The sequence below is a fragment of the Pyxicephalus adspersus genome, chromosome 1 (assembly GCF_032062135.1).
Source record: "Pyxicephalus adspersus chromosome 1, UCB_Pads_2.0, whole genome shotgun sequence".
Classification (NCBI taxonomy): Eukaryota; Metazoa; Chordata; class Amphibia; order Anura; family Pyxicephalidae; genus Pyxicephalus; species Pyxicephalus adspersus.
In genome coordinates, this window is record NC_092858.1 from 100,114,846 (window position 1) to 100,137,387 (window position 22,542).

Below are 22,542 nucleotides of genomic sequence, written 5' to 3' on the forward strand. Positions count from 1 at the left end.
AAAAAACTAATAAAACTGATTGAAAGAAAATGCAAACGTACATTACTTCTGTCAAGTAATTTGATTGTGGCCCTGCCATTTCATATCCAGTGCATTCCTCCTGGCTAGTGAAACAGTTCAATACAATATATGACCATTAAAATCAGGATGAAAAGTTTCAGTTTTTCAAATACCTATATGTTTTGATTGGCAGGTGGTGTCTGCTTTTATATATATATATATATATATATATATATATATATATATATATATATATGTATATATATATATATATATATAAAAGCAGTTTTGTGAGACTTCTTTAAATTTTTACCAAGCAATCAGTCCCTCTGTCAATCATGTTTTCATCAGTCAATCATGTTTTCACCAATATTTCCCAAAGGTCTCTTTTTTTTTTTCCTCCCATCATGCCCCATATATTGTGAGACTTTCACCTGACTACCAACAACTTATGTATTAATGTGTTTTAAATCCTCATGTGTCTTCTTTAAAGAATTATTTCTGTTTACTGTCCATTGTTACTTCTTAGAAACATCTTCCACTATTTAAACTGATCTTGAATGTAAGTTTATTTGGTCTGGTTTTTTTTTATATACATTTAATACTGTGGTCCTTTGAAGAAGCTGCTACTTGTGTGAATAGCTTCAGACAAACCAAGTTTTTCTCAGACCCCACATGGGAGTTTGAACCCCATGTTTAAGCCAATTCAAATGGTGTGAATGGTAAATTTGAGAAGAATGAACATTCATTGAGCCTGATTTTTGAAAGCTCTTCAAGGCTTGAGAGAATACACTTTCAGAAGTGAAGCTGGGTGATCCAAAAAACATGGAATGGATTTTTAAAAATCATTTGCTAGCAAATGTTTTGAATCCTGGACCAGATCTATTCTAGGTTTGTTGGAACACACAGCTTAATTCATGAAAATGTATTCTCTCCAGCCTTAGAGAGCTTTCATAAATCAAGGCCATTGTACTATAAAGGTGTTTTTCTTATGTCACATAGTTGTTTTAACAAGGTTTTCTATTGGGGTTTCAATATTTGTTTGATTAAAATAAATAATATTTTAACATTTGCATTTTAAGTCCTCATCTTACATTTAAAATTCTTTGTCCTTTGACATGTTGTTTTTTTTATACTATTGCATGTGACAAATATGAATATAGGTTAAGGGTCATACCATTACTTATTTTAGTAGCCCTGGATGTGTTTTTTATGTTTTCTAGACAGCAATAAAAGAAACAATAGATGGATTAGATTTTTTGTGCAGGTTTATTTTTTTTTCCATTTACTGAAATTAACATAAGTATATACATATTCCTCCACCAACAAAGTAAAATTTTCACTAATATAAAAAAATAATTTAGAGCAATAACAGGCAACAATGATATCAATCCATAAACTGCCAATATTATCCTGATCAGGCTTCCTGCATGACGACTACTTTTATGTGACAGCATGACCTAAGAGGAGTATGATGATCATTTTTGTCATAGGTTGGTTTTAAGTATATCAGAGGGCAGGTAGTGCAGTAAACAATGTGTGCTGGGTGGAAGACTTCAGGCCCAATATGAGGTCCTATAAATGTGGCCATGTATTTTAGGACCACTTTCTGTTTACGACTACTGAGCAAATGTCATTAAGTGAAATTCATTTTAGTTTCAGTTGTGTAGTTTTTTCCTTTACAGACTAAACACAAACCCATTCTTTATAGACCAAGGGATGACCACATGCTTGTTTTTTTTTTCCTAGTGTGTAGGAAAGGCATTGTCACTGAAGGTAAAATATTGCTGCCACCTAGTGTGTACAGAGTGACCCAAATAGGAACTACCCTAGACTTATTATTGTTATTATTATTAATACTAAACAGGGCCAACATATTACACAGCGCTGTAAATTATACAGGGGTTTCAAATAGACTTGTGGTTGATGCCAATTATCTTTTTGAGCTTGTTACCCATATATGCAAAGAATATAGAAAATAAATACTATTTATGAAGCTAAAATTATTACACCTGTTAGAAAACCGGAGTAAGAAACACTAGTATATACATATAAACAACAGTAAATAGCCTACAGAAGAAGTTTACCTAAACATCTACCTTTTTACCTAAACGTCTGATAATTCAGCTGATAATTATTAATATTTACATAATTTATGTACACAATAGCAGTACTTTGGCATGAATGCAGTGGTCACATCTTTCATATCCCTGCATTGTGCTTGATATTAATCACTTCAGCTCTATAACCCATAAAAATGTTTTTTTTCCACATAAAATTGGAACAATGTGAGCACTGACAACTTTTGGAGGCCACTGTTGTTGAGCATCATCTATAAGGGCAGCACGGTGTCTCAGAGGTAGCACTCTTGCCTTTTGCAGCTCTAGGTCCCAGGTTCGAACCTAGGCCAGGACAGTATCTGCATGGAGTTTGCAGGTTCTCCTCCGGGAACTCTGGTTTCCTCCCACATCTCAAAAACATGCAGTAAGGTTAATTGGCTTCCCCTCATAATTGACCTTAGACTACATTAGTCTACATACTATTGACTTTGTACAGTGCTGCGTAATATGATGGCGCTATATAAATACTGTGTGATAATAATAATTGGTGTTGAATGCATTTGTTCGAGATGGCATTTGTTTTTTGAGGCCACCCTTGTTGTCTGTTTCCTCTTTAAACTAAGTCTCCTGATTTAATGTATGGTCGTCAGACAAGAAGTAAGGAGGAATCTATTAAGTAGGGACAAAAAAAAAAAAAAAATGCAACATTGACAAATGCTTTGAAAAAAAAGGTAAAAATGGTATCTCCTGTTCATTAGTAGTTTTATTAGTAAACAGTGTGTTGGTATAAAAGTGGTTCTAATTCTTGTGTTATGTAATATTAAATACAATTAAAAAAAATATCCAGCTTGAACTCACAAACACAGTCAAATGTATCTGCTCTGATTTTCAGGTTCCCTCATTGTAAAGAAACAAATGTAAACAAGGCTTGCATTAATGTAATGCCTATAGAAACCTTAAAGGCCAGGAAGAACAGTTCATTGTTAATGGTTGCTGGTAAGTTAAATTACATATTGGTATTCTCATTTTTAGTTCCTGTTTCTTCCAGCTACTACAGTCATTTCAAAGTCAAATAGATAGCTCGAACACAAGTAATGGCACCATTGCTAGGTCTGGAGCTGAGCTTTTACAAACAGGGTCCCACCTATTAGATGTAAAGTAAAAATGTTACACCTAGGCTGATACCATGGCTTCTTCTCATTTCATAATTTCAAGAATCTGTACTGCATTTTTGCATTTCTTCAGGTGCTGGTGGTTGCTCACCTAAGGACACAAAGAAAAAAATTCTGTACATAGGAAAAGAGGCTTCAATACTCCTACTTTCAAAAAGCTATACACATGTTCTAATACCAGTTATACTTGTAGTTTAGTGGTCGCTACACTAAATGGTTTGCCTCCTAAAGAACAATTTGGTAATATAGCTTTTAGCTTTACAAATCCTAACGTTGCATTATATGGGTTATAGGAGCTCAGCTAAAAATGACAGAAGAACAAACTTTTGGCCTATTAATAGTCAGCCAGTTCATATTCACCATATGTCCCTGAGTAAATGTTAAGCCAGAGGTATTTTTTCAGTTCAACTATGAAACAATCCTTCAATAATGCCCTCCTATACTAGAGGTCACATGGGCTAGCTTGCTTTTCTTTAAGAGGTAACGTGCCTTCTAGGTGAGTGTCAGTAGTATTTCTGGATAACTTACGACTTCTTTTCATGGACTGGATGCGTTCAGAGACGTGTTTGCGAAACTTTTTGGTGAGAAAGCAATAGATAATGGGGTCCAGCATGCAGTTGGTACTCATAAGGCACAATGTGATTTGATGTACATCATTCAGTGTCTGACGGAAATGACAATCATTTTCATGCCATAGTCTTAGCACTGTAAGAGTCCAAGGTCCATGCACAATGTGGTGTGGGACAAAACATATAACAAAAACACAAAAAACTGTGGCTACCATGTGTAAAGCACGACGCTTCATTTCTCTACTCTGTTTGGCTGGTGCTGACTGGGTGGTTAAAGTCTTAAAAATGACCACATTACAAAATATTATGATGAGAAACACCACAAAGAAGGCAGCAATCAGAATAAAGTGGATGACGGCTACTGGACCTCTGTTTTCCAGGTTGTATCCTTCAAAGCAGCGTGTGAAGTTTAGTCCTTCTTTGGTCTGAACTTGGTTGGTGCCAGGTGTAAAAAGAAAGTACAAAGAGCTTCCAAACACGAGTACCCACAAACAAACAGAGATGCATATTCCTTTTATCCTGGCTGTTGATTGGGCTACTTCCACTGGCTTCGTTACAGCCTGATATCTGTTGTAACTGATGACTGCTAGAAAGGCTACTGAGCAATATGTGTTGATGAAAAAGAAACAGCCTGCCACATTGCAGAGAAATTCTGGCATTACCCAGTCGCCTCCATAATTATAGTAAACAATCCACAAAGGTAAAGTCACTAAGAACAGAAGGTCAGCCACAGTGAGATTGATCATAAAAATTTTGATGTCACTTAGCCTCTTAGTGGGATAAATCTTTGCAAAAACCCACAATACATAGCTGTTGGCAAGAAATCCAAAGATAAAAATAATGCTGTAAGTTACTGTAAAGAGATTGTATCTGAATTCAGAATCCACTTCACATGGGTCTGCTGTGCTGGTATTAAATTCCTGAGGCATTTTTTCTGAAATTACAAAAAAACAAAACAAAAAAAAAAAAAAACGATTACATGACATGCAGAGAAGAAACATGACTAATGATTTTTATTTTTACAAAACATAGTAGTGAGCATAACAGGATTGTTTACTCAATCTCATGCAAAGTTTTAACTAATTATTTACTGCTAGGGCAGTGGAGAAATTGAGAACACCAATGCCATTAGAGTTAATGTAAATCAACATAATCGCCTATACTTGAACCAGTGTGATTTTCTATTCATTTTATCTCAGGCCAGAAAAAGCTCTACAGCTATCAGGAATCACAAAGTTCTTTCTTTTACACTTGAGTATAAAAGCTCCTATAGTAAATGAAGTTATATTTTAACAAAAAAATTACAATAAAATTGGTTCTAAATAAACAGTTAGGTGTGGGTAGCATTGAGAAGTGAGGATTATAAAGGATACTGTTAATCAGCTAAAATAAAAACAAAAAACAAAAGCTAGTTTGAAATATTCCTACAATACAATGTATAGGGTCTGTAGTTCATAAATTTCTAAGCTCCTGTATTCTTTAACAATGTAAGATTGGCTGTGAATTCTAGCGCCGGAGAAGCTGCAGAGAGTAGGAAAAAAATTACCTTCTAACCAGGGCAAATTGACTCTGCTTTCTGTGGTGTGGCCTTCTCAATGTTTCATTGCTGCAATTATCTTCTTATTTCATTATGTAGATTACAAAGTGATAAATTGCAAAGAAAACGTTCAAGGAAAGAGCAGTTAACAGGAAGCCTTAACCATTTATGGAAAAAAAGAGAAGTGATGACATGTAAGAAGTGTTTCATAAATCTGGGTTTTCGTAACAGCGACTAAGAGTTCTCAGTGCTCCCATCATGCACAGATTTCTAAATCATGATGCAGGCTAGCCCAAAAACTGAAATTATCTGGCACATAGTATAGGTAGTTTGTGAAAATAAAATAAATGTACGTGTTATGGTTCTGGATTGTACTATAGACCAGCATATAATTGTTGCTGTAATAACTTTACCAGGGGCCAGCACAAAAGAGTTAGAGGAGGAAAACTACCAATTTACTAATGTGATCATTGTTATTTTGTTTCCTATTTCTTTCTACCTCTGAGTATTTGTAGCCTTTATTAGCAAGATAACTGGTAATGAGGTGCAGAAGGTGCAAAAAAAGACAAGGATTTTTTATATTTTAGTAAAATGGAATTAGCTTGTCTTTTTCCAATTTAGTGGTCTTTAGAAAGTGAAATAAGTTTTGCATGTTGCCAGAAGCGAGTTATGGAGTCATTGCCTTGCAGTTTAGCATCCAAAATCTCTCTGTGAAACAAGGTCTTTAGGGAAGAGATGACTTGTTCCAAAGTGGGTGGAAGAGGTTGTATCCAATTGTACATAATTACTTGCCTGGCAGCTAAGAGGCAGAGTGTAGTCTATGTTTGTACAGAGCATGGTATAATATCCGTGACTATGCCATCCCAGGAACCAAACAGCAGCAGGGAAGGCGTATTTGAAATAGTATGACCAGTAACATTGGATATTAACATAAGTATTTGACGCCAAAACAAAGTGATATTCGGACAGAACCATAAACAGTGTGACAGAGAAGCATTAGTACATTTGGGACATTGAAAATGCCACAGTTTAGGCTGCGGGACAGATGTGGAAGGTCTAAATACTTTATAGGCCCTATGTAGTAGCATGAATTGGGATTCCCTCCATTTCTCATTAACTATGCTGTGCCTAACTGTTAGGTAACCCTGTATAGCACAATCCACTATGTCTGGATCTGGAAAGTCTTTTTGCCACATTTTCACATTAGGAACTGATAGAGGCTTGGTAAATATAGACATGCATATATATTAGAGATATTTGGGGGAGATAGTGACAGAAGATTGTCAAAACCATTGAGCTGAAACATCTCAGCATAGTGTAGCACTAAAGATTTAAGATATGACATAGCCTGGTTGTAATACAACGGATGGATTGCCCAACGTGGAATACTGTACTTAACCTGCAGATCAGTTAAGGAAAGTTTAGTCAGATCTTCCAACTGGAAGAGATCCCTGAAGTACACTAGGCCTTTTTGTTTCCATACCCCAAATGCTGCATGCTCTTGCTGCGTGCCTGTGGAAACATGGGGTTACCACATATGGGCAGATACTGAGATACGCGAACTGGTAGTTTGAACCTCTGTCTAATCACCTTCCATTCAACCACCGTGTCTCTAATTAGGATAATATGACACAGAGAGGCAGGAATTGCAGAAAATCTATACCATGTAAGACGGGTAGTATCTAAGTATCTGACCAACGGTTCCAGTGCAAGGTTAAACAGGCGAGGGGATAAAGGGCACCCCTGTCTAGTCCCTCTGTGAAGGGCAATGGGATTGGACAAAAATCCGGGTGTATGTATACTGGCTATTGGAGACGCATACATAGCCTCTAACAGTTTAAGGAATGAACCCCTAAGTCCAATGTGTCTAAGCACCGTAAAAAGCCATGGTATGGTCACCGTATCAAAAGCTTTGTGTGTGTCTATCGCAACAATAGCTAAGTCTAGGTCAGGTTGACATTTTGCAATCTCCAATGCCACCAAGACTTTTCTAATATTAGTCACTGCTGCTCTGCCTTGAACAAAGACCACTTGAGAAGGAGAAATAAGAGATGACAGTAACTTGGCCAGTCTATCTGCAAGAATTTTGAACAATATTTTCGCATCTATATTCACCAGGAAAATGGGACGATATGATTCCGGATCACAGGGATTTTTATCTTTTTTCAAGAGAAGCTTTATATACGCTTCGTGACCGGAGCGAAAGTACACACCATCATCTACCACCTCATCTTTCAGCATTTTAAAAACTCAGTGGTGAATCCGTCGGGGCCTGGGGCTTTTCCATTTTTTAAATTATTGATAGTCGTCAAGGTCTGTTCTGTAGTGATAGGAGCATTAAGAGCGTCTATATCATTTTGTTGTAGGCGGGGTGGGTCAACCTCCGAGAGGAATGCTGTCCTGGCCTGAACATCCGTCTCTGGGGAAGAGTATAGATTTTGAAAATATTGGGCTAGGCAGTGGTTCACTTCTTTAGGTGAAGTAACCACATCACCTGTGGGTGAGTGGAGTTTCGGAATATAAGTCGGTTTGTAGCCGGTACAAACTAAATTGGCTAACATTTTGCCTGACTTATTGCCATATTTGTGAAATTCTAGGGATCTATATTTGCACTTTAGCTGTTCATATTGGGAAAGCCAGGAATCAAATCTACATTTGGAGGCATACCACATTTGTTTAGTATCCGGGGTATGGTTGTCTGGTAATGCCTGCTGTGCCATTCTAAGCTCTTGTTGCGCTGTTAAGAAGTGGGACAAAGTTGCTTTTTTTCTTTTTACCATAAGGGAAATAATTCTACCTCTCAAGTAGGCCTTACCTGCCTCTCAGAATAGTATTGGCTCATTCCTATGGACAGCATTATACTGGACATATTCGAGCCATGCAGTTGTTAATACGCCCTGGAATTCAGGGTCCTTGATCAAAAAGGAAGGGAAGCGCCAGGGTACATAGTCACCTTTAGGGTATTGATCTCTCAACACAAGAGAGATAGGAGAATGATCTGAGATTACCATGGTATGAATCTCTGGTGACTCGATTTTATACATAATGGCGTCTGTACGAAATAGATAATCTAAGCGGGCCTGAGACACATGGGCTTGAGAGACAAACGTATACTGTCGCTGTAGAGGATAATACTGTCGCCAAATATCATTTAAAGACATGGCATTGGCAAAATCCGATAACACCGAGTGAGGTGCGTGTCTTTCAGTATACACAGCCGAGCCAGAGCTCCTGTCTTCAGAGTCCACCATGACCGAATTAAAATCACCCCCTACTATTTTATAAGGAGTGGGGTCTTGAGCTATCCAGCAGGACACTTCCTGAAAAAAGGATGAGGACGGTGATTTCGGTGCATATATATTATAAATGGATAGTTCATGGTCATGGATTTGTATAAGTACTTTTAAAATGCGTCCTGCAGAATCACTTTGCACTGTTTTAACCTTGCCCTGAAAAGACCTATGGAGCAGGATCATCGCCCCGGCTTTCCGTTCATCAGAACGGGTAACTTCCCCTACCCATAATTTTTTCATTCTATGAAAATCACTGCCTCCTAATTGTGTTTCCTGTAACAATACAATATCTACCTTCAGTCTTTTTAAATTACGGAGTACAGACATGCGTTTGTTAGGGGAACGCAAACCCTTAACATTCCAGGAAATCACTCGCATAGAAAACAGAGGAAGGGCTCATTCACATATGAAATAGACCAATTATAATATAACAGCAGTATGATGAACACAGGTAGCGAGGAGAATTGTGGCGTGAGGTCGCACCAGTACAGTGGGTTAGGAAATAGCACGATCAACATCCATAGCCCGCAAAGATCAAACCAAACACAGTAGGCATAACAAACTTGCTGAAAACTGCCCCTTTTACGGGAGACTTCTGCAGAATAGTCCACAAATATGAGCAGGAAGGCACCCTCAAAGTGTAGATTGCGCTGGTTGCGAAAAGCTTGAAGTATGCGGTTTCTATCGGTATAGTAAGAATAAGCCACTAGTACCGGTCGGGGGCTGGACAGTTCTTTATGAACAGGGCCCAATCTATGAGGACGTTCTACTTTGCAAGAAATCTGAAGACCCAGTAACTGCGGTATGACATTGGAGCACATTTCAAGCAGTTGTGAAGGTTTAACACTTTCTGGGAGACCCACAATATGTAGGTTATTGCGCTGGGACCTTCTAGATCCTCTATTTTATCCTGTAGTGCTAGTGTTTTGGCTTCTAGCACGGAAATATTAGCTCTGGTGGATGAGACATCATCCTCTACCAGATTGATCCGCTGTTCAGCATTATCCAATCATTGAGATTGCTCCCGCAAGTCCTTTCTCAAAGACTGGATGCATTTTTGTACTGCAGTATCAATGGCTACCTGTAATGTGGGTTTAAGCAGAGCAGCTACTGCATCTGCAATTTGTGTAAGATGAGAGATATCATTAAGTTCAGCAGATTGTACCTGTGAGGAAGCAGCGCTGGATGCTCGTGATGATGGTGGAGCAGCGGCCATCTTAGAAGGCGTGGCCCACAGCTTGTCTTTTTTTCCCATGGATTCCTGGCTAGCTGATACGGAGGAGCGCTCCAAGAACCGGTCCATCCAGGCACCGGTAATCAGAGTGACTGCTGCAGGCGGATGAGGAACAGAAGTCCCAGAAGTGAGCAGGAGCTGCTATCACATGCTGGCGGCTCGCGAGGCGCCGGAACCGGAAGTCGACACTTTTTGAAATTAAGGCTGTTTGGTGAAACTCGCTGGATCAATGACTAGTAAGTTTTTTTTGTTTTTTTTTTCTGGTGGTCTGGACTAGAAAAAGTACAATTGTTCTTTTAATTAGCTGTCAGTTTTTATAGTGTATCTCCAAAGGACTATTAAGGATTTTTGCCTTGATGTCCTGGGGGTGTGGTGTCCCACCATCCCTTTTGGATTTACAACAAGAACATTTAGTGCATTTAGTACAGGTTATCAACTGTGTTACAATTTCCCCCCTGGGGATACAAACAGTAATAAATAACCTGACGTATCCTAGTAGTGTCCACTTCTAAAACAAAAATGAACAAAAAAATAGATTTCTACTGGCAACATAAAAAAGATGTTGGTTGAGTTTTTAAGCAAAATGTTGATGCCAAAATACTGTTTTTACAAAAATCTTTAAATAATAAATCATTTTCATTATGCTCAGGTATGTGTTTTCTAAAGCTGCATACACACTTGCAATTTTTGTCGTTGGAAAGGATCTTTCACGATCCTTTCCAACGACAAGGGACTACCCGATGCATGAACGGTGCTGTACATACAGCACCGTTCATGCTCTATGGAGAGGGGAGGGGGAGAGCGACGGAGCCGCACCCTGCTGCACGCTCTCCCCCTTCCCTTTCATTAGGATCGGTCGTCGTCCATCGTCCATGGATCCGGCAGGTCGGTCGTTCGGACGATGGACGACACCGACTGTACACACGGCAGATTTTCGCCCGATTTTTGGCCGATGCCTATTATCGGGCGATAAAAATCTGCCGTGTGTATGTAGCTTAAGGAGGGAAAAAAGCCACATAACACAGCATCAACCATTGCCCAATGAAAATTTAAAATTTGTCTTAACACTAATTTCGCAATGAGCAGTTAGCCAAGGCAGGCTGTTGTTCTGTATGGATTTAAATAAAAAGGCTGAGCTCAGCTTAGTTTTGCAAAGCAATTGTGAATCTCATTTTTGGTATCTACAACATATACTGCACTTCCTTCTTTGTATAAAGTGTAAAATGCTAACAAAAGGGCATGTCAGGTTTGGAAATGTCAAGAACCATACACGTAAAACACAGCATTTGAGGATTTGAAACTATAGTCATAAACATTGGTGGTTTCCAAGCTGGGTCATGTGTAGTGAAGTTGAATCAGACTCAGAGAGAGAATTGCTTTGTTGTGCTAAACTAAGACCTGTTTTATTTTTTTATGGGTGCCAGGCATGACATAGACAAGTGATACAATCATTCCCTAGACAATATTAATATCTTAAATTTTTTTTTATATTTTTATTATATCCCCTGAAATACATGCTTTGTCTTATAGACCTCTATTATATTAGTTGTTAGGTCGCTGCTTTGGGCTATTGAGCAATGACACTTCCTGTTCTCTAAAATAGGCAATTCCTGTTAAGACATAAATATGAATGTGACAATTTGGTATTAAGTACATAATATGTAACCTACCAATTCAGGGCCAATTGTAGTTCTTCACAAATGGTCCAACAAATTGGTTGCAATTTATTGAAGTTGTCAAACAAGTTTACCCTTTTTATGAGGAAGTAAGTAAACAGGTAGACAGTGGAGTAGCAGTTGATATAGTGTACTTGGACTTTGCTAAAGCATTTGACACTGTACCCCACAGACAGTTAATATGCAAGTTAGGGTCAATAGGTTTGGAAAAGTAAATCAGTAAAAGGATAGACAACTGGCTTAAAGACCGCATCCAGAGAGTTGTAATTAATGATTCATACTCTGAATGGTCTAAGATTATTAGTGGCGTACCCCAGGGTTCAGTATTGGGACCTTTACTGTTTAACATCTTTATAAATGATATTGTGTTTAGGATTAAAAGTACCATTTCTGTGTTTGCAGATAACACCAAACTATGTATTGGAAATAAGTCCATACAGGATGTCTATAATCTATAAGCAGACCTGGATGTACTGTTTGTTTGGGCAGCCAAGTGACAAATGACATTTAATATAAATAAATGTAAAGTTATGCACTTGGGGCTAACAACATGCATGCTTTATAATGTCTAGGGGGAATTCATTTGGGGAGTCAGAAATGGAAAAGTATCTGGGGATTCTGGTAGATCATAGACTTAACAACAGCATGCAATGCAAAGCTGCAATATCTAAAGCTAGCAAAGTACTTTCTTGTATCAAAAGAAGAAGAGACTGCAGAGATTGTGACATAATCCTGTCCCTGGTCACAAATCATTGGTCAGACCACATCTGGAATATGCAAGCCAGTTTTGGGCACCAGTTCACAAAAAGGACATTGTGGAATTGGAGAGAGCGCAGAGAAGGGCAACTAAACTAATAAAAGGAATGGAGGAGCTCAGCTATGAGGAGAGATTAACTGAACTGAATCTATTCTCCCTTGAGAAGAGACGTATAAGGGGGGATATGATCACCCTGTATAAATATATAAATGGTCCATATAGAGAACTCTCTTCCCAGTTATTCACTTTGAGATCATTACACAGAACAAGAGGCACTCTTTGCGTCTGGAGGAAAAGAAGTTTAAGCACTGGATAAGGAAGGGATTCTTCACTGTAAGGTCTGTGAAAATGTGGCTCCCTCAGGAAGTAGTTTTACCAACTACTATTGATTGCTTTAAGAAAAAGCTGGATGATTTTCCAGAGGCACAGAATAATACTGGGTATTAAAGCTTTAAAGTAAAAACAAAAGTGACCATTGATCCAAGAAACAGGGGAATTTGTTCCCCTGTTGGAGCAATTTGTACCAGGGGTTTTTTGCCTTCCTCTGGACCAACTGTGTCCAAAGGGGTTTTTATATTTGGGATATGTTTATTTCCCTAGTGGTTGAACTTGATGGACCTATGTCTTTTTTCAACCTGCCCTACTATGTAACTATGTAATTCACTTATTCACATTTCTATATCCCATACACATAATGATATCAAGATTGTTGGAGTGGATACATAACACACTGCTGTGCCTGTATTCATTTTGGGTCCTAAGAAATGTGATATTCTAAATTTAATTAATAAAATGAAGTATACAAATTTAAATAAAATGAACAATAAATTATCACTTTGGCTTCCTTTTCACAAACACTGGACATGTAGGTCCAATCACCATTAAAGCTAGCCTTCTGAACAGTGTACAGACTTATTTGTTTCGCAGGTTTGTTTAGCTGCTGAACATTCTTGATACTAGTGATACTATAAAAGTATATCATAAAACCTAAGCAAAAACTAAGTAAATGAGTGTGTTCTGAATACTGCTACTTGAAAAGTATGTGTGTGTTAAGAGCATGATTTTACACAAAAGTGTAAATAAGTAAATTAGATATTTTAAAGCATAAAAAGTTCTTACCTTTTGGGAAAACTCCATTAATATGAAGTGAAAGAACAACCTGTAGAGAACATTTATATGCTGCATCTTTTCACTTGATTACAGATCAGTACAGATAGGGCAAAGGGCACGTACATGACTCATATGCTGGAACTTCCAAAGCACTGCTGCTACAACTTTATGATTTACAGAAAATAAAAACGTACAGGTATGAAGCATATCAAAGAAATGTACTGTCATTTAGTAAACTTGTTTATTTACTGTATATAATGGGGCAACAACAAAATATATCCCCTAAACATGATGCTGTGTATTTTAGGCCCCTTAAACTTAGACTCAGTCAAATGGGACACTGTATCCTAGAAATAATTCTTGCTTTGCCTTGTGATAGCCCCAGGAGGCATTCCTGGTAAATGAAAAAGAAAGAGTAAACCTTAATTTCATCATCTAATTGAAGCCATGTTATGCAAAAGTATTGTTTTTATCAGAGAAGGGATGAGGTTTATAGTTTAAAAAAATGACAGATCTGCTGAAAAGACAGAGAAATAACAAAGCAATGCTGCCATAGGTTATCTGTACCCCTAGTCTAAGCCACTGTACATAAACAGGAAACGTTTGGCAGTGCTGGGACAAGGTCCTTTAACACCAAAAGTAAAAAGACCATGGTGCCTCCCCACCCCATAAGATGTGAACTATCCCAGTATCATAGGTTGTATATCCTGCACCTTTCCCCCCTTCCAGTTGAGGTAAGCTTTTTTGCTGCATACCTTCTACCTGGTCCTGGTACCAAAGATCTGGGCTAAGATTAATTAGGGTCCCAGGAAACAAGGATGTGAAAGGGCCCACAGCTGCTTCTTTTAAGTGAAAGTTAGATGAAGAGGGTCTGTGTTATTAAAAATACACACACATAAAATGTATGAAATTAGGCCTACTTTACAACTATAGTATATGGTAATGCAAATCCCACAGCCACATAGTCGTGCAGTACAGGACTACAGACATCTATATGGGCTAGACGATAAAAGGTTTTTGAACTTTTTGTGTCCCTGTATGTTGTCTGCAGTGCACAAACAAAGTATATTTGCAGTGGTAAGTGAAGAAAGTGATGGCTGTGTTTTTAAGCTGCAGCAAAAAGTGTGTGGTAGCTGTGCAAAGGTAACTACAATGAAAGGCTAGCAGGTCTCCAGATCTGGAGCAATATGTCATAGTGAATTGGATTATTTGAAGAGGATGTTTGGGGTCCTATATAAGGTTAGGCAATCCGTTTTCGACCAGGGTTTTCCCTCAGATGTTGTCAAGGGTTTCTTGAGCTATGGCTGATGATGCCTGCATAGTGTCTTGGGCCAACAGCACTTGGAAGAGCCTATGGCACAACACCAAGGTCCCTTTTAGCGGTCTGTGAAGGTGGCATTCTTACTAATAACGTGGAGGTGGCATTCTTTTTATTGACAAGCAATAGAAATATCTTTTTTTCTACTGATTGATTACACTAGGGGGTTCACAACACTTGAAAATTATTTTAGGGTTTATTGAGAAGTACAAAGGTTGATAAAGACTGGGTTGGACCCAGGAATAAAAGTTTGTCCCTGTCTGCAGTGGGATGTGTTTGAACTTCAGACAACTACTTTAAAAAGCCCACTGAGTGTTGCAGGATGTACAGTAGTTTTGAAGCACTGGGTATGTGGTCCTAACGCATGGTCTACTACTTCGTGAGTGTGAAAATGGTCTAACTCTAAAGCTAATGTATGTGTATGAGGTTTTTGCCATCCAGGTTCAACAATTAATATCTCTAACTATGTAGGAATGGGATTTGACATGGAGTATGTCAAGAGACTGGAACTGGATGGTATAGTGAGGCAGATATTGTTACAGATTTAAAGTTTTAAAATTGTTGAACTTTACTATAACATTACCTATAATGTATTTAATGTATGTACATTACCTATAATATGTACACAATTACTGCAAAAAAATTAGTAAACTGAAATAATTTTTTATGCCTTTTACTTTTTATGTACTTAGGCATTTCAAAATGTTTGGTAGGCCTGCCCACAACTGTATGTAGTGAGCTTGTAAATTATATTCTGGGAGTAATCTATTTTGTCTAGTTTACATTTACCTACTGCAACATGGTGTGTTCCGAATCAACTGAAAATGTAGCATTTTTGTAGGTTTACAGGTGTTACATTTTGTACATTTTGAATGTATCTGCATCAAGGAAAACCCTGATCATGAATGCTTCTTTTTGCACACAATAAGCAAATAAAGTGTGTAAAAAATATTCTGCAATATTCTGCCATTTTCAGTCCCACTGCAAATCCCTTCATTTCCTCAATTTCAGAGACATAACTGGAATTGAGAGAAGATAGTTCCAAAATTAGGGTAAAATTGCCTTATACTTTGACTAATGTAAGACTACACTAAAGAGGCAGGTTTTGTAAAAAAAAAAAAAAAAAAGAAAAAAAGGAAAAAAAAAGTAATATTTATTTCATGATGAATATTGGCCATTGGCCTGTAAGCAACAGAACATAATCAGTGAATTATGGTTATCTCTCAATTATGGGAAACTCCTGTTTATTTGTTTGCACTGCCAGTCCCTGTGTGTACTCTGAAATGTGGGAGCATGGCTCTGTTCCTCACATTTCAAACAATTTTAAATAAACAAATGAGATCATAACCTAGCATCAATTAGGGATTCCTGACACTATCACATGCATTCTGAACACAAATTACAATACCTGAATTGCAGGATGGTGTCTCTACTCTGATTTCTTCCAGGCAGGTGAGGAGTGAAAGCATACAGCAACCAGTATTGTGGTTGTGTGGTCGGTCCAGGGCTTTTGGCACCTGCCTAGGATGGCTTGCATGTTTTCCAGGTTTGGACTCCATCTGTGGTTTCCATATCAGCCCACAATAACCTCAAAATAAGGTTTATTAACAAGTAGAAAATTCTTTTTCTCTAGGTAGTCATGAACAATAGGGTACAAATAAACATGTGCCAGCTAGGCACCCCGTGTTTAGGTTTACTGAACAAGCCTGGGGGATGGGGTGCACTGCCAACACCAGGGATACTGGCTCAGAATAATCAAAAGCAATTAATAAAAGTCTTCTTGCATCACTGATACCTGTACACGTGTTATATAAAACCAAAAGAACTGTCACCCGAAATTAGATTATTATGTATTGCTTGTTTTCATACCTATCAAATACTTGATAAGTAAACAAAACTGAAGAGAAATAAAGCATTTACAGGAACATAGTAAAATGTGTCAAGGTTATTAAGTTGTAAACACGACATCACCTTCATATGTGCCAAGATACAGCTGGCAGCAAGAGGGAACACCATTAAAAAAACTTGATCATAAAAGCTTGGATGGTTGTTAACAGTCAAAAAAGAAATCTGTAGTGTTTTTATATTTTTCTCAGTTTATTTTTAAGATTGTCATTTTTAAGTCTTTGGTTATTTCAAATTGACATATTGCATATGGAAACAATTGTCATAAATAAAACATTGTAGATTTTTCTTAAAATGATATTTTGGTTGTAAATAAAAATAGTAAACTTAAACAAGTTGAGTGATCTCTTAGTCAATCATGTGGAAAGAAAGTAACATTGCCGCTTATCTAAGTTTACCCAAGCTAAGGGTAGCAAAATATGTAAGAGTGCAGGCAAGGTATGTATTTGGGGGTTAGTCACTGTGCCGTCCAGTATAATGATAAACAAATCACATTCATAAACTTTGACAGTGGCTGGAAGAGGTCTTAAAACTTAGTATTTATCTTTTGAGTAAATATATGTAGCACTGTCTAAAGCAGTCTTTGTTTTTTTTTTCATGGGAGGAACCCATGAAATAACTTTCAGCTACCAAAATAACCTAGCACCATACCTTTATGTTCCGTGCTCTTCTCAAAGGGCAGTTTTAAACACAAAATGTGATGTACCTAAACCAGGGTTCTCCCTGGCCCCTTTTAGCTGGGTGCACCACCCGGCTGTATTTGGGTGGTTACTGATGAGTTGGGTCACAATATAGGGGCTGTCACCCACCTACAATTTCTTCCCACCCAGCCTAAAAAAATTTCTGGGTTGAACATTGCCTAAACTATATTGCATTGTTTTCTTACAGTAAAGAATTTGAACGGGTTGAGTTGTAAAGTATATATTGGATGGTTTATGTAAAAACTAAAGTTGACCAAGTATGCTCTGGAACTGAACTTTTGTAAATCATAAAAAAACATCATTGTAGCTTTATGGGGTCAGGAAGATTTTTTTATGCCTTGTGAGAAAAAATAGTTAATAATTTACTTATTACCATTTGCTTTATTTGTTTACCGGCAATGCTGACAATGCATCCTCAACATCCTAAATATGTCATTTAGTACTCTTGATTCTGCATTCCCCATAGCTCCCTACACTGCATTTGCATTCCAGTCAGCCATGCAACACTGCATCACCATGTCACCCATTAGCTCTGACCCTGCACTCCCCTGTCACCCCACCTTTTTCACCAGAACCCTCATGTCAACCTGAAACTGCACCCTTTCTCATCCAGTTAGCCATAATACTCTATACCTAAAAACTACAACATATGGTCACCTAGCACTGCTCAGCCAGCACCCCTAACTCCTCCCATAAAGCATTCGTAATCCAGTACCACTATCTTGCCCATCATGCTTGACATTGCCATTGCACCCGGTACCTCCAAATTATCGAGGACCAGAATATTACACACACCATGCTCTTACCCCACCTACCCTGGAACCCTGAAATTGCACTGATACCTATCTCTTCATAGTGTACTTATTTAACCATAGACTACTTCATCACTCTACTACCAATAATACCACGATAATACACAGAACTCCTAAAACATCATCACCTTGAAACACAGCACCCCTGGCATTGCATCATCTTTAAAACTGCATCCCTCTGTCACCTACAATCTCTCACCAATTACACCCATGCCATCCAAAAACTTAAATAATGAACTATCCAGCACCCCTATCCTCATACTCCAATTAATTTTAGCACCTCATGTAACCTGGTACTCTGACAAAACACTCTCTTGTCATAAAGAAGCATTGACATTTTACCTACCTGTCAACCAGCTCCTTTTATACAGCTTTGAAACTGTTTTGATAGGGTTTTAAATGATTTTAAATATAAGGGTTAGTTTTAATATTAAGAGCTAAATTTGATTCCTGTTCCTCTTTTAAAAAGGGTGTGGTGCCTAAGACACTTAAAATAGTCTTGGATGGGTATAGAGATAAAATATCCGATTGTAATTTGGCTAAAAGCCCAAAATCAACTAACGCTTTTCGCAGATAATGTACTTTGCATTTGTCACTTTTTGGTTTATTTACTAGTAATAATCAAGGAGGGAAAACTTTAAATTTAGAGAAAATACCAAGAAACCATAGAAATACAAGATAATAAAAACACTTGTTTAGCAACAGGTGTGATGTGATTCATTGGAAAGTAGTTTCCTGCCCTCTAACATCAGTAACTTTAATAATACATGATGCAGCACGCCTACTTTACTCATGAATTCCAACATCCTTTTATATATGTGGCTTGCCCAACCAAATTATATATATATATATATATATATATATATATATATATATATATATATATATATGCGTGTTTAAATGTATGCTGTATATATACCTTTAAAACATGGACTTGCCAATTAGCTAGTAGTAGTGCCTATGTCATTGATCTGTAGATTGTTTTTGCAAAGCATCTTTTTCCAATCAAAGCATATTTTATTGTACTATACAGACAGCCTCAACATCCATAAAAAACAAACTAGCTTTCAAAGTCTTTACACTGCAGATGTAATATATTTTCAATCTATTTTATTCAGGATGTGTGTCTGGTTTCCACAGACCTAAACGATGAATAATATCCTGTATGGAACTTGTTCAGACGCCCAGAAATTCCAGTGTACATAAACACTTACCTATATGATACAGGTCATGTATTCAACAATTCTGAGCTTCAATTTTCATCTTCTCAAGTGTTTCCTGACTTCTTACCAAAGGTATAGTGAGATTATTGACAGGCTGAGACAGCAATGAGTATCATTTGTTCTTTATTTGAAAAACGTCCTGCCAATTATACCTAATGCCGAAGTCTTAAATCTGTTTGGTGGTTCCTCAGTTACAAAAACCAGGACTGACCTTTCATATAGAAAATCTCAAGCTGTTTCTCCCAGGAGAACCTTAAGTCACCATTGCCATTTACAACCATTGCATAAACACACAAACCTTCAGTGCTGTGGTAGGATAAGACTGATAGGAAGGCGAGAATGTCAAACTTAAAAACATCAAGTGAGTGAAAACAATAGACTAATAAGTTGGTCAAATGTTTTGTATTCCTATAGTACAATCTCCTTTTGATCAACTAACAAACTATATCATATGAAGCCTTTCCTCAGCAATTCATGATTTTATGTAACAACAGGAAGATGATCACACATCATAGGTGTAACTAACTGTAAAGGGTATTGCACCATCAGGTTGTGAAGTAGCAATACAGTGTATCATTTTTATTAGACACACTTTACAGCCAATTTTATTTTTGGTAATATAGCTTTAGTACTACTAGCTAAATTTGGGAGATTTCTCCATCATTCCTGGACATTTGTTAAAAGAGGAAGTGAGGAAAAATCTAACTTCTTCCTGTCTGGTTATTGTTTCAGACTAACCAGGAGGTGAAAGGGAATCAAAAAGATAATGAGAATTTATGCAGTTATCACTGTTTACTGATGAAGGTTTAGAAGGTTTAATAGGATTTTCTAGATGTCCCTTTCTGCAAAGATAATAAATGCTAGGCAAAAAAGGAAAAAAAAAGTTAAATATCCTCTATTGGAAAGCCATCGGGTCTAGTTATAGAGCAGTGAATTTGACATTCACTGAAACATTCCCTGGTGGAGAATCAAATACTGCTATTGAAACACATGGACCTGGAAAATTCTCCACCAGTGAATGTTCCCATGAATGTCAGAATTACTGTTTTATAAAAGGACCCGCCCATGATTTTTAACTCATCCACATGCTTTAACCCAAATACCATTTTGCCCAAAGTTGGGCGCTTTTTTTTTCTCTTATAACCAACACAATATTCACCCGTCTTGTGGTTTTTTGTGAAGCATAGCATATTACACTTGTTTATGGTCAGGAAAACACATTGTATTGTCACAGGATTGTGTGGTGAGAGTTTCTCAATTTCCTTGCAAGGATGAGAATTTCCATGACTTTGTTCCTCTTCACTGTGACTGTCAGTAGTGGTGATGTCAACAGATTCATGTAGGCATGGCTTGACTGGTAGATGGAAGTGTTGGTATAGTGAAATAAATTTTCATCTCATCCACAAAAGTTATAGAACATTGGGGCAAACAAGTTTGCTTATTAAAATACACCTTTTTGCTACTGTGATGTGGCTTATTTATTTTTTTGCTGAACCCTGTCCAGCATATTTCTGTTTTCAGCTTCTATCAATTGCATCAGCTGATTAAAGTGTCAGTGCAAAGGCTAAAAAATGTGGTCAATAAAAATTTATATGCTCCAGTGAAAGTTTCTGCCATTTAGGGATGGACAATTTCCAGGCATTCAGACACATGATTAGCATTACTAGACAACATGATTCACATTGAAACTACTGCTTAGGTACATTGATTTTATTTAGATTTGTTTGCGTTTTTTATTTTAATAAAACTACTTATTACTGGAATTAAATTATTAAAATACAAGGATTGTGGGTATTTTTAACCCTGTGAGAATAAATAAAAATTATTAATGTACCCCTGTACTCATTTCCATGAGAGCAGACACGGTTTGTGAACACGTTGGGAATAAAAATACTGAATCTTTGAATTCCAGGTTTTGAGGGTAGGTTTGTTGACATTTAATGTTTATGGAGTGGCAAAGTGGAAAGGACAGCACTTTAACCAGAATAGGAATACCATTCACATATTTGATCAGTACAGTGGTGGAGGTTAGCACTCTTACCTTTGCAGCACTAGGCCAAGGCCACTATATGCATGAAGTTTAAAGGGTTTCCTCCCATATTCCAAAAACATGCAGTTAGATTAATTAACTTCCCCCAAAAACTGACCTGACTTTATTTAGGGACAATAGATTGTGACCCCCTTTTGAGGGACTGTTAGTGATATGACTATGGACTTTGTAAACCTCTGCCTTATATGTTTACAAATACTGTGTAATAATAAAAATAATATACATATTTTGCTGAAAAGTTTCCAGTCTTATCTCCAGTATGTCACAGATAAAACAGAAAGCTTCTCTTCAAACAGGTACAACACTAGCAGGAATTTAGGGGATGCAAAACGGCATCTAAATAATCTCCTAGTTCTGGAGTAAAATGAAGACTGACATCTCAAGTACAAACATATGAGCCACAGACTGGAGTTTCTGCAGCAAACTCCTTGAAGTCTTAAAAGGTAGATCAGATACAGAACCCACAGTGCAAGGAGTTAAGAGTGTGTTTGTGATCGACTGTAGAAAAGTCCTTTTTTTGCACTTTTTTAGAAGCAATCGCAAAGAAAATCTATGCCCACTGTTTGCTACATTAAAAAAGTGATCAGTTGCTAAATTAAAGTGACTAAAAAGTTTCAAAACAGAAATTTTGGTTAAATATGGTTAAGCTATGCGTTACAATTACAAAAACAGACATCAGCGTCGTCAATACTACAAGCTACTTCAAAACCACTTTTAGGATGTGATCTGGAGACACCCAATACAGTGGAACGATCCCCTATTTGTTTAGAATGAGGTGTATATTATAACTGCCTAAGAGTAAAGCAAAAAGTAGAAATGCTTAGATACAAACCCAAACAGCTGGTAGGAAGTGTGGGTCAGATGGCCAGAACTTATCAAGTCTCTGTAGGGAGGCAGCAGAAATAGACTAAAGACAGGATTCACATAACTTGTCAAAAGCAGAAACATAAGAAAACAGATGATCCTTGAAGTTGTATAGCAGAAAAGGGCAGGCAGATGACATCAGTCCTATAGCGTGAACTCCTTTGGCAGAGGGAACCAGGAAGTGTCCAGTGACCAATGCAAATGAGGTAGCTCCCAGTGGTCAATCTGACTGGCCTGCTTACAAAGTGAGTCTTCAATGTA

The 22,542-nt window shown here is 37.5% G+C and overlaps 1 protein-coding gene across 2 annotated transcripts; it reads right to left on the minus strand.

The window, feature by feature from the left end:
* Positions 1-1,250: 1,250 nt before the first annotated feature.
* Positions 1,251-6,373, minus strand: PTAFR (platelet activating factor receptor). Of its 2 annotated transcripts, XM_072420629.1 has the most exons (3): positions 5,348-6,373; positions 3,761-4,735; positions 1,251-3,323 (listed from the first exon to the last, which is right to left on the minus strand). In XM_072420629.1, the coding sequence occupies exons 2-3, from the start codon at positions 4,728-4,730 to the stop codon at positions 3,271-3,273; spliced, it is 1,023 nt and encodes a 340-aa protein (XP_072276730.1). In that variant the 5' UTR covers positions 4,731-4,735; positions 5,348-6,373; the 3' UTR covers positions 1,251-3,270. The 2 variants fall into 2 exon arrangements, with proteins under 2 accessions (XP_072276730.1, XP_072276722.1); XM_072420621.1 differs by having other exon boundaries at positions 1,251-4,735; positions 5,348-6,366.
* Between the last annotated feature and the right edge of the window lie 16,169 nt (positions 6,374-22,542).

Coding starts and splice junctions, on each gene's coding strand:
- PTAFR (XM_072420621.1), bottom strand. CDS start 4,730: ATGCCTCAGGAATTTAATACCAGCACAGCAGACCCATGTGAAGTGGAT.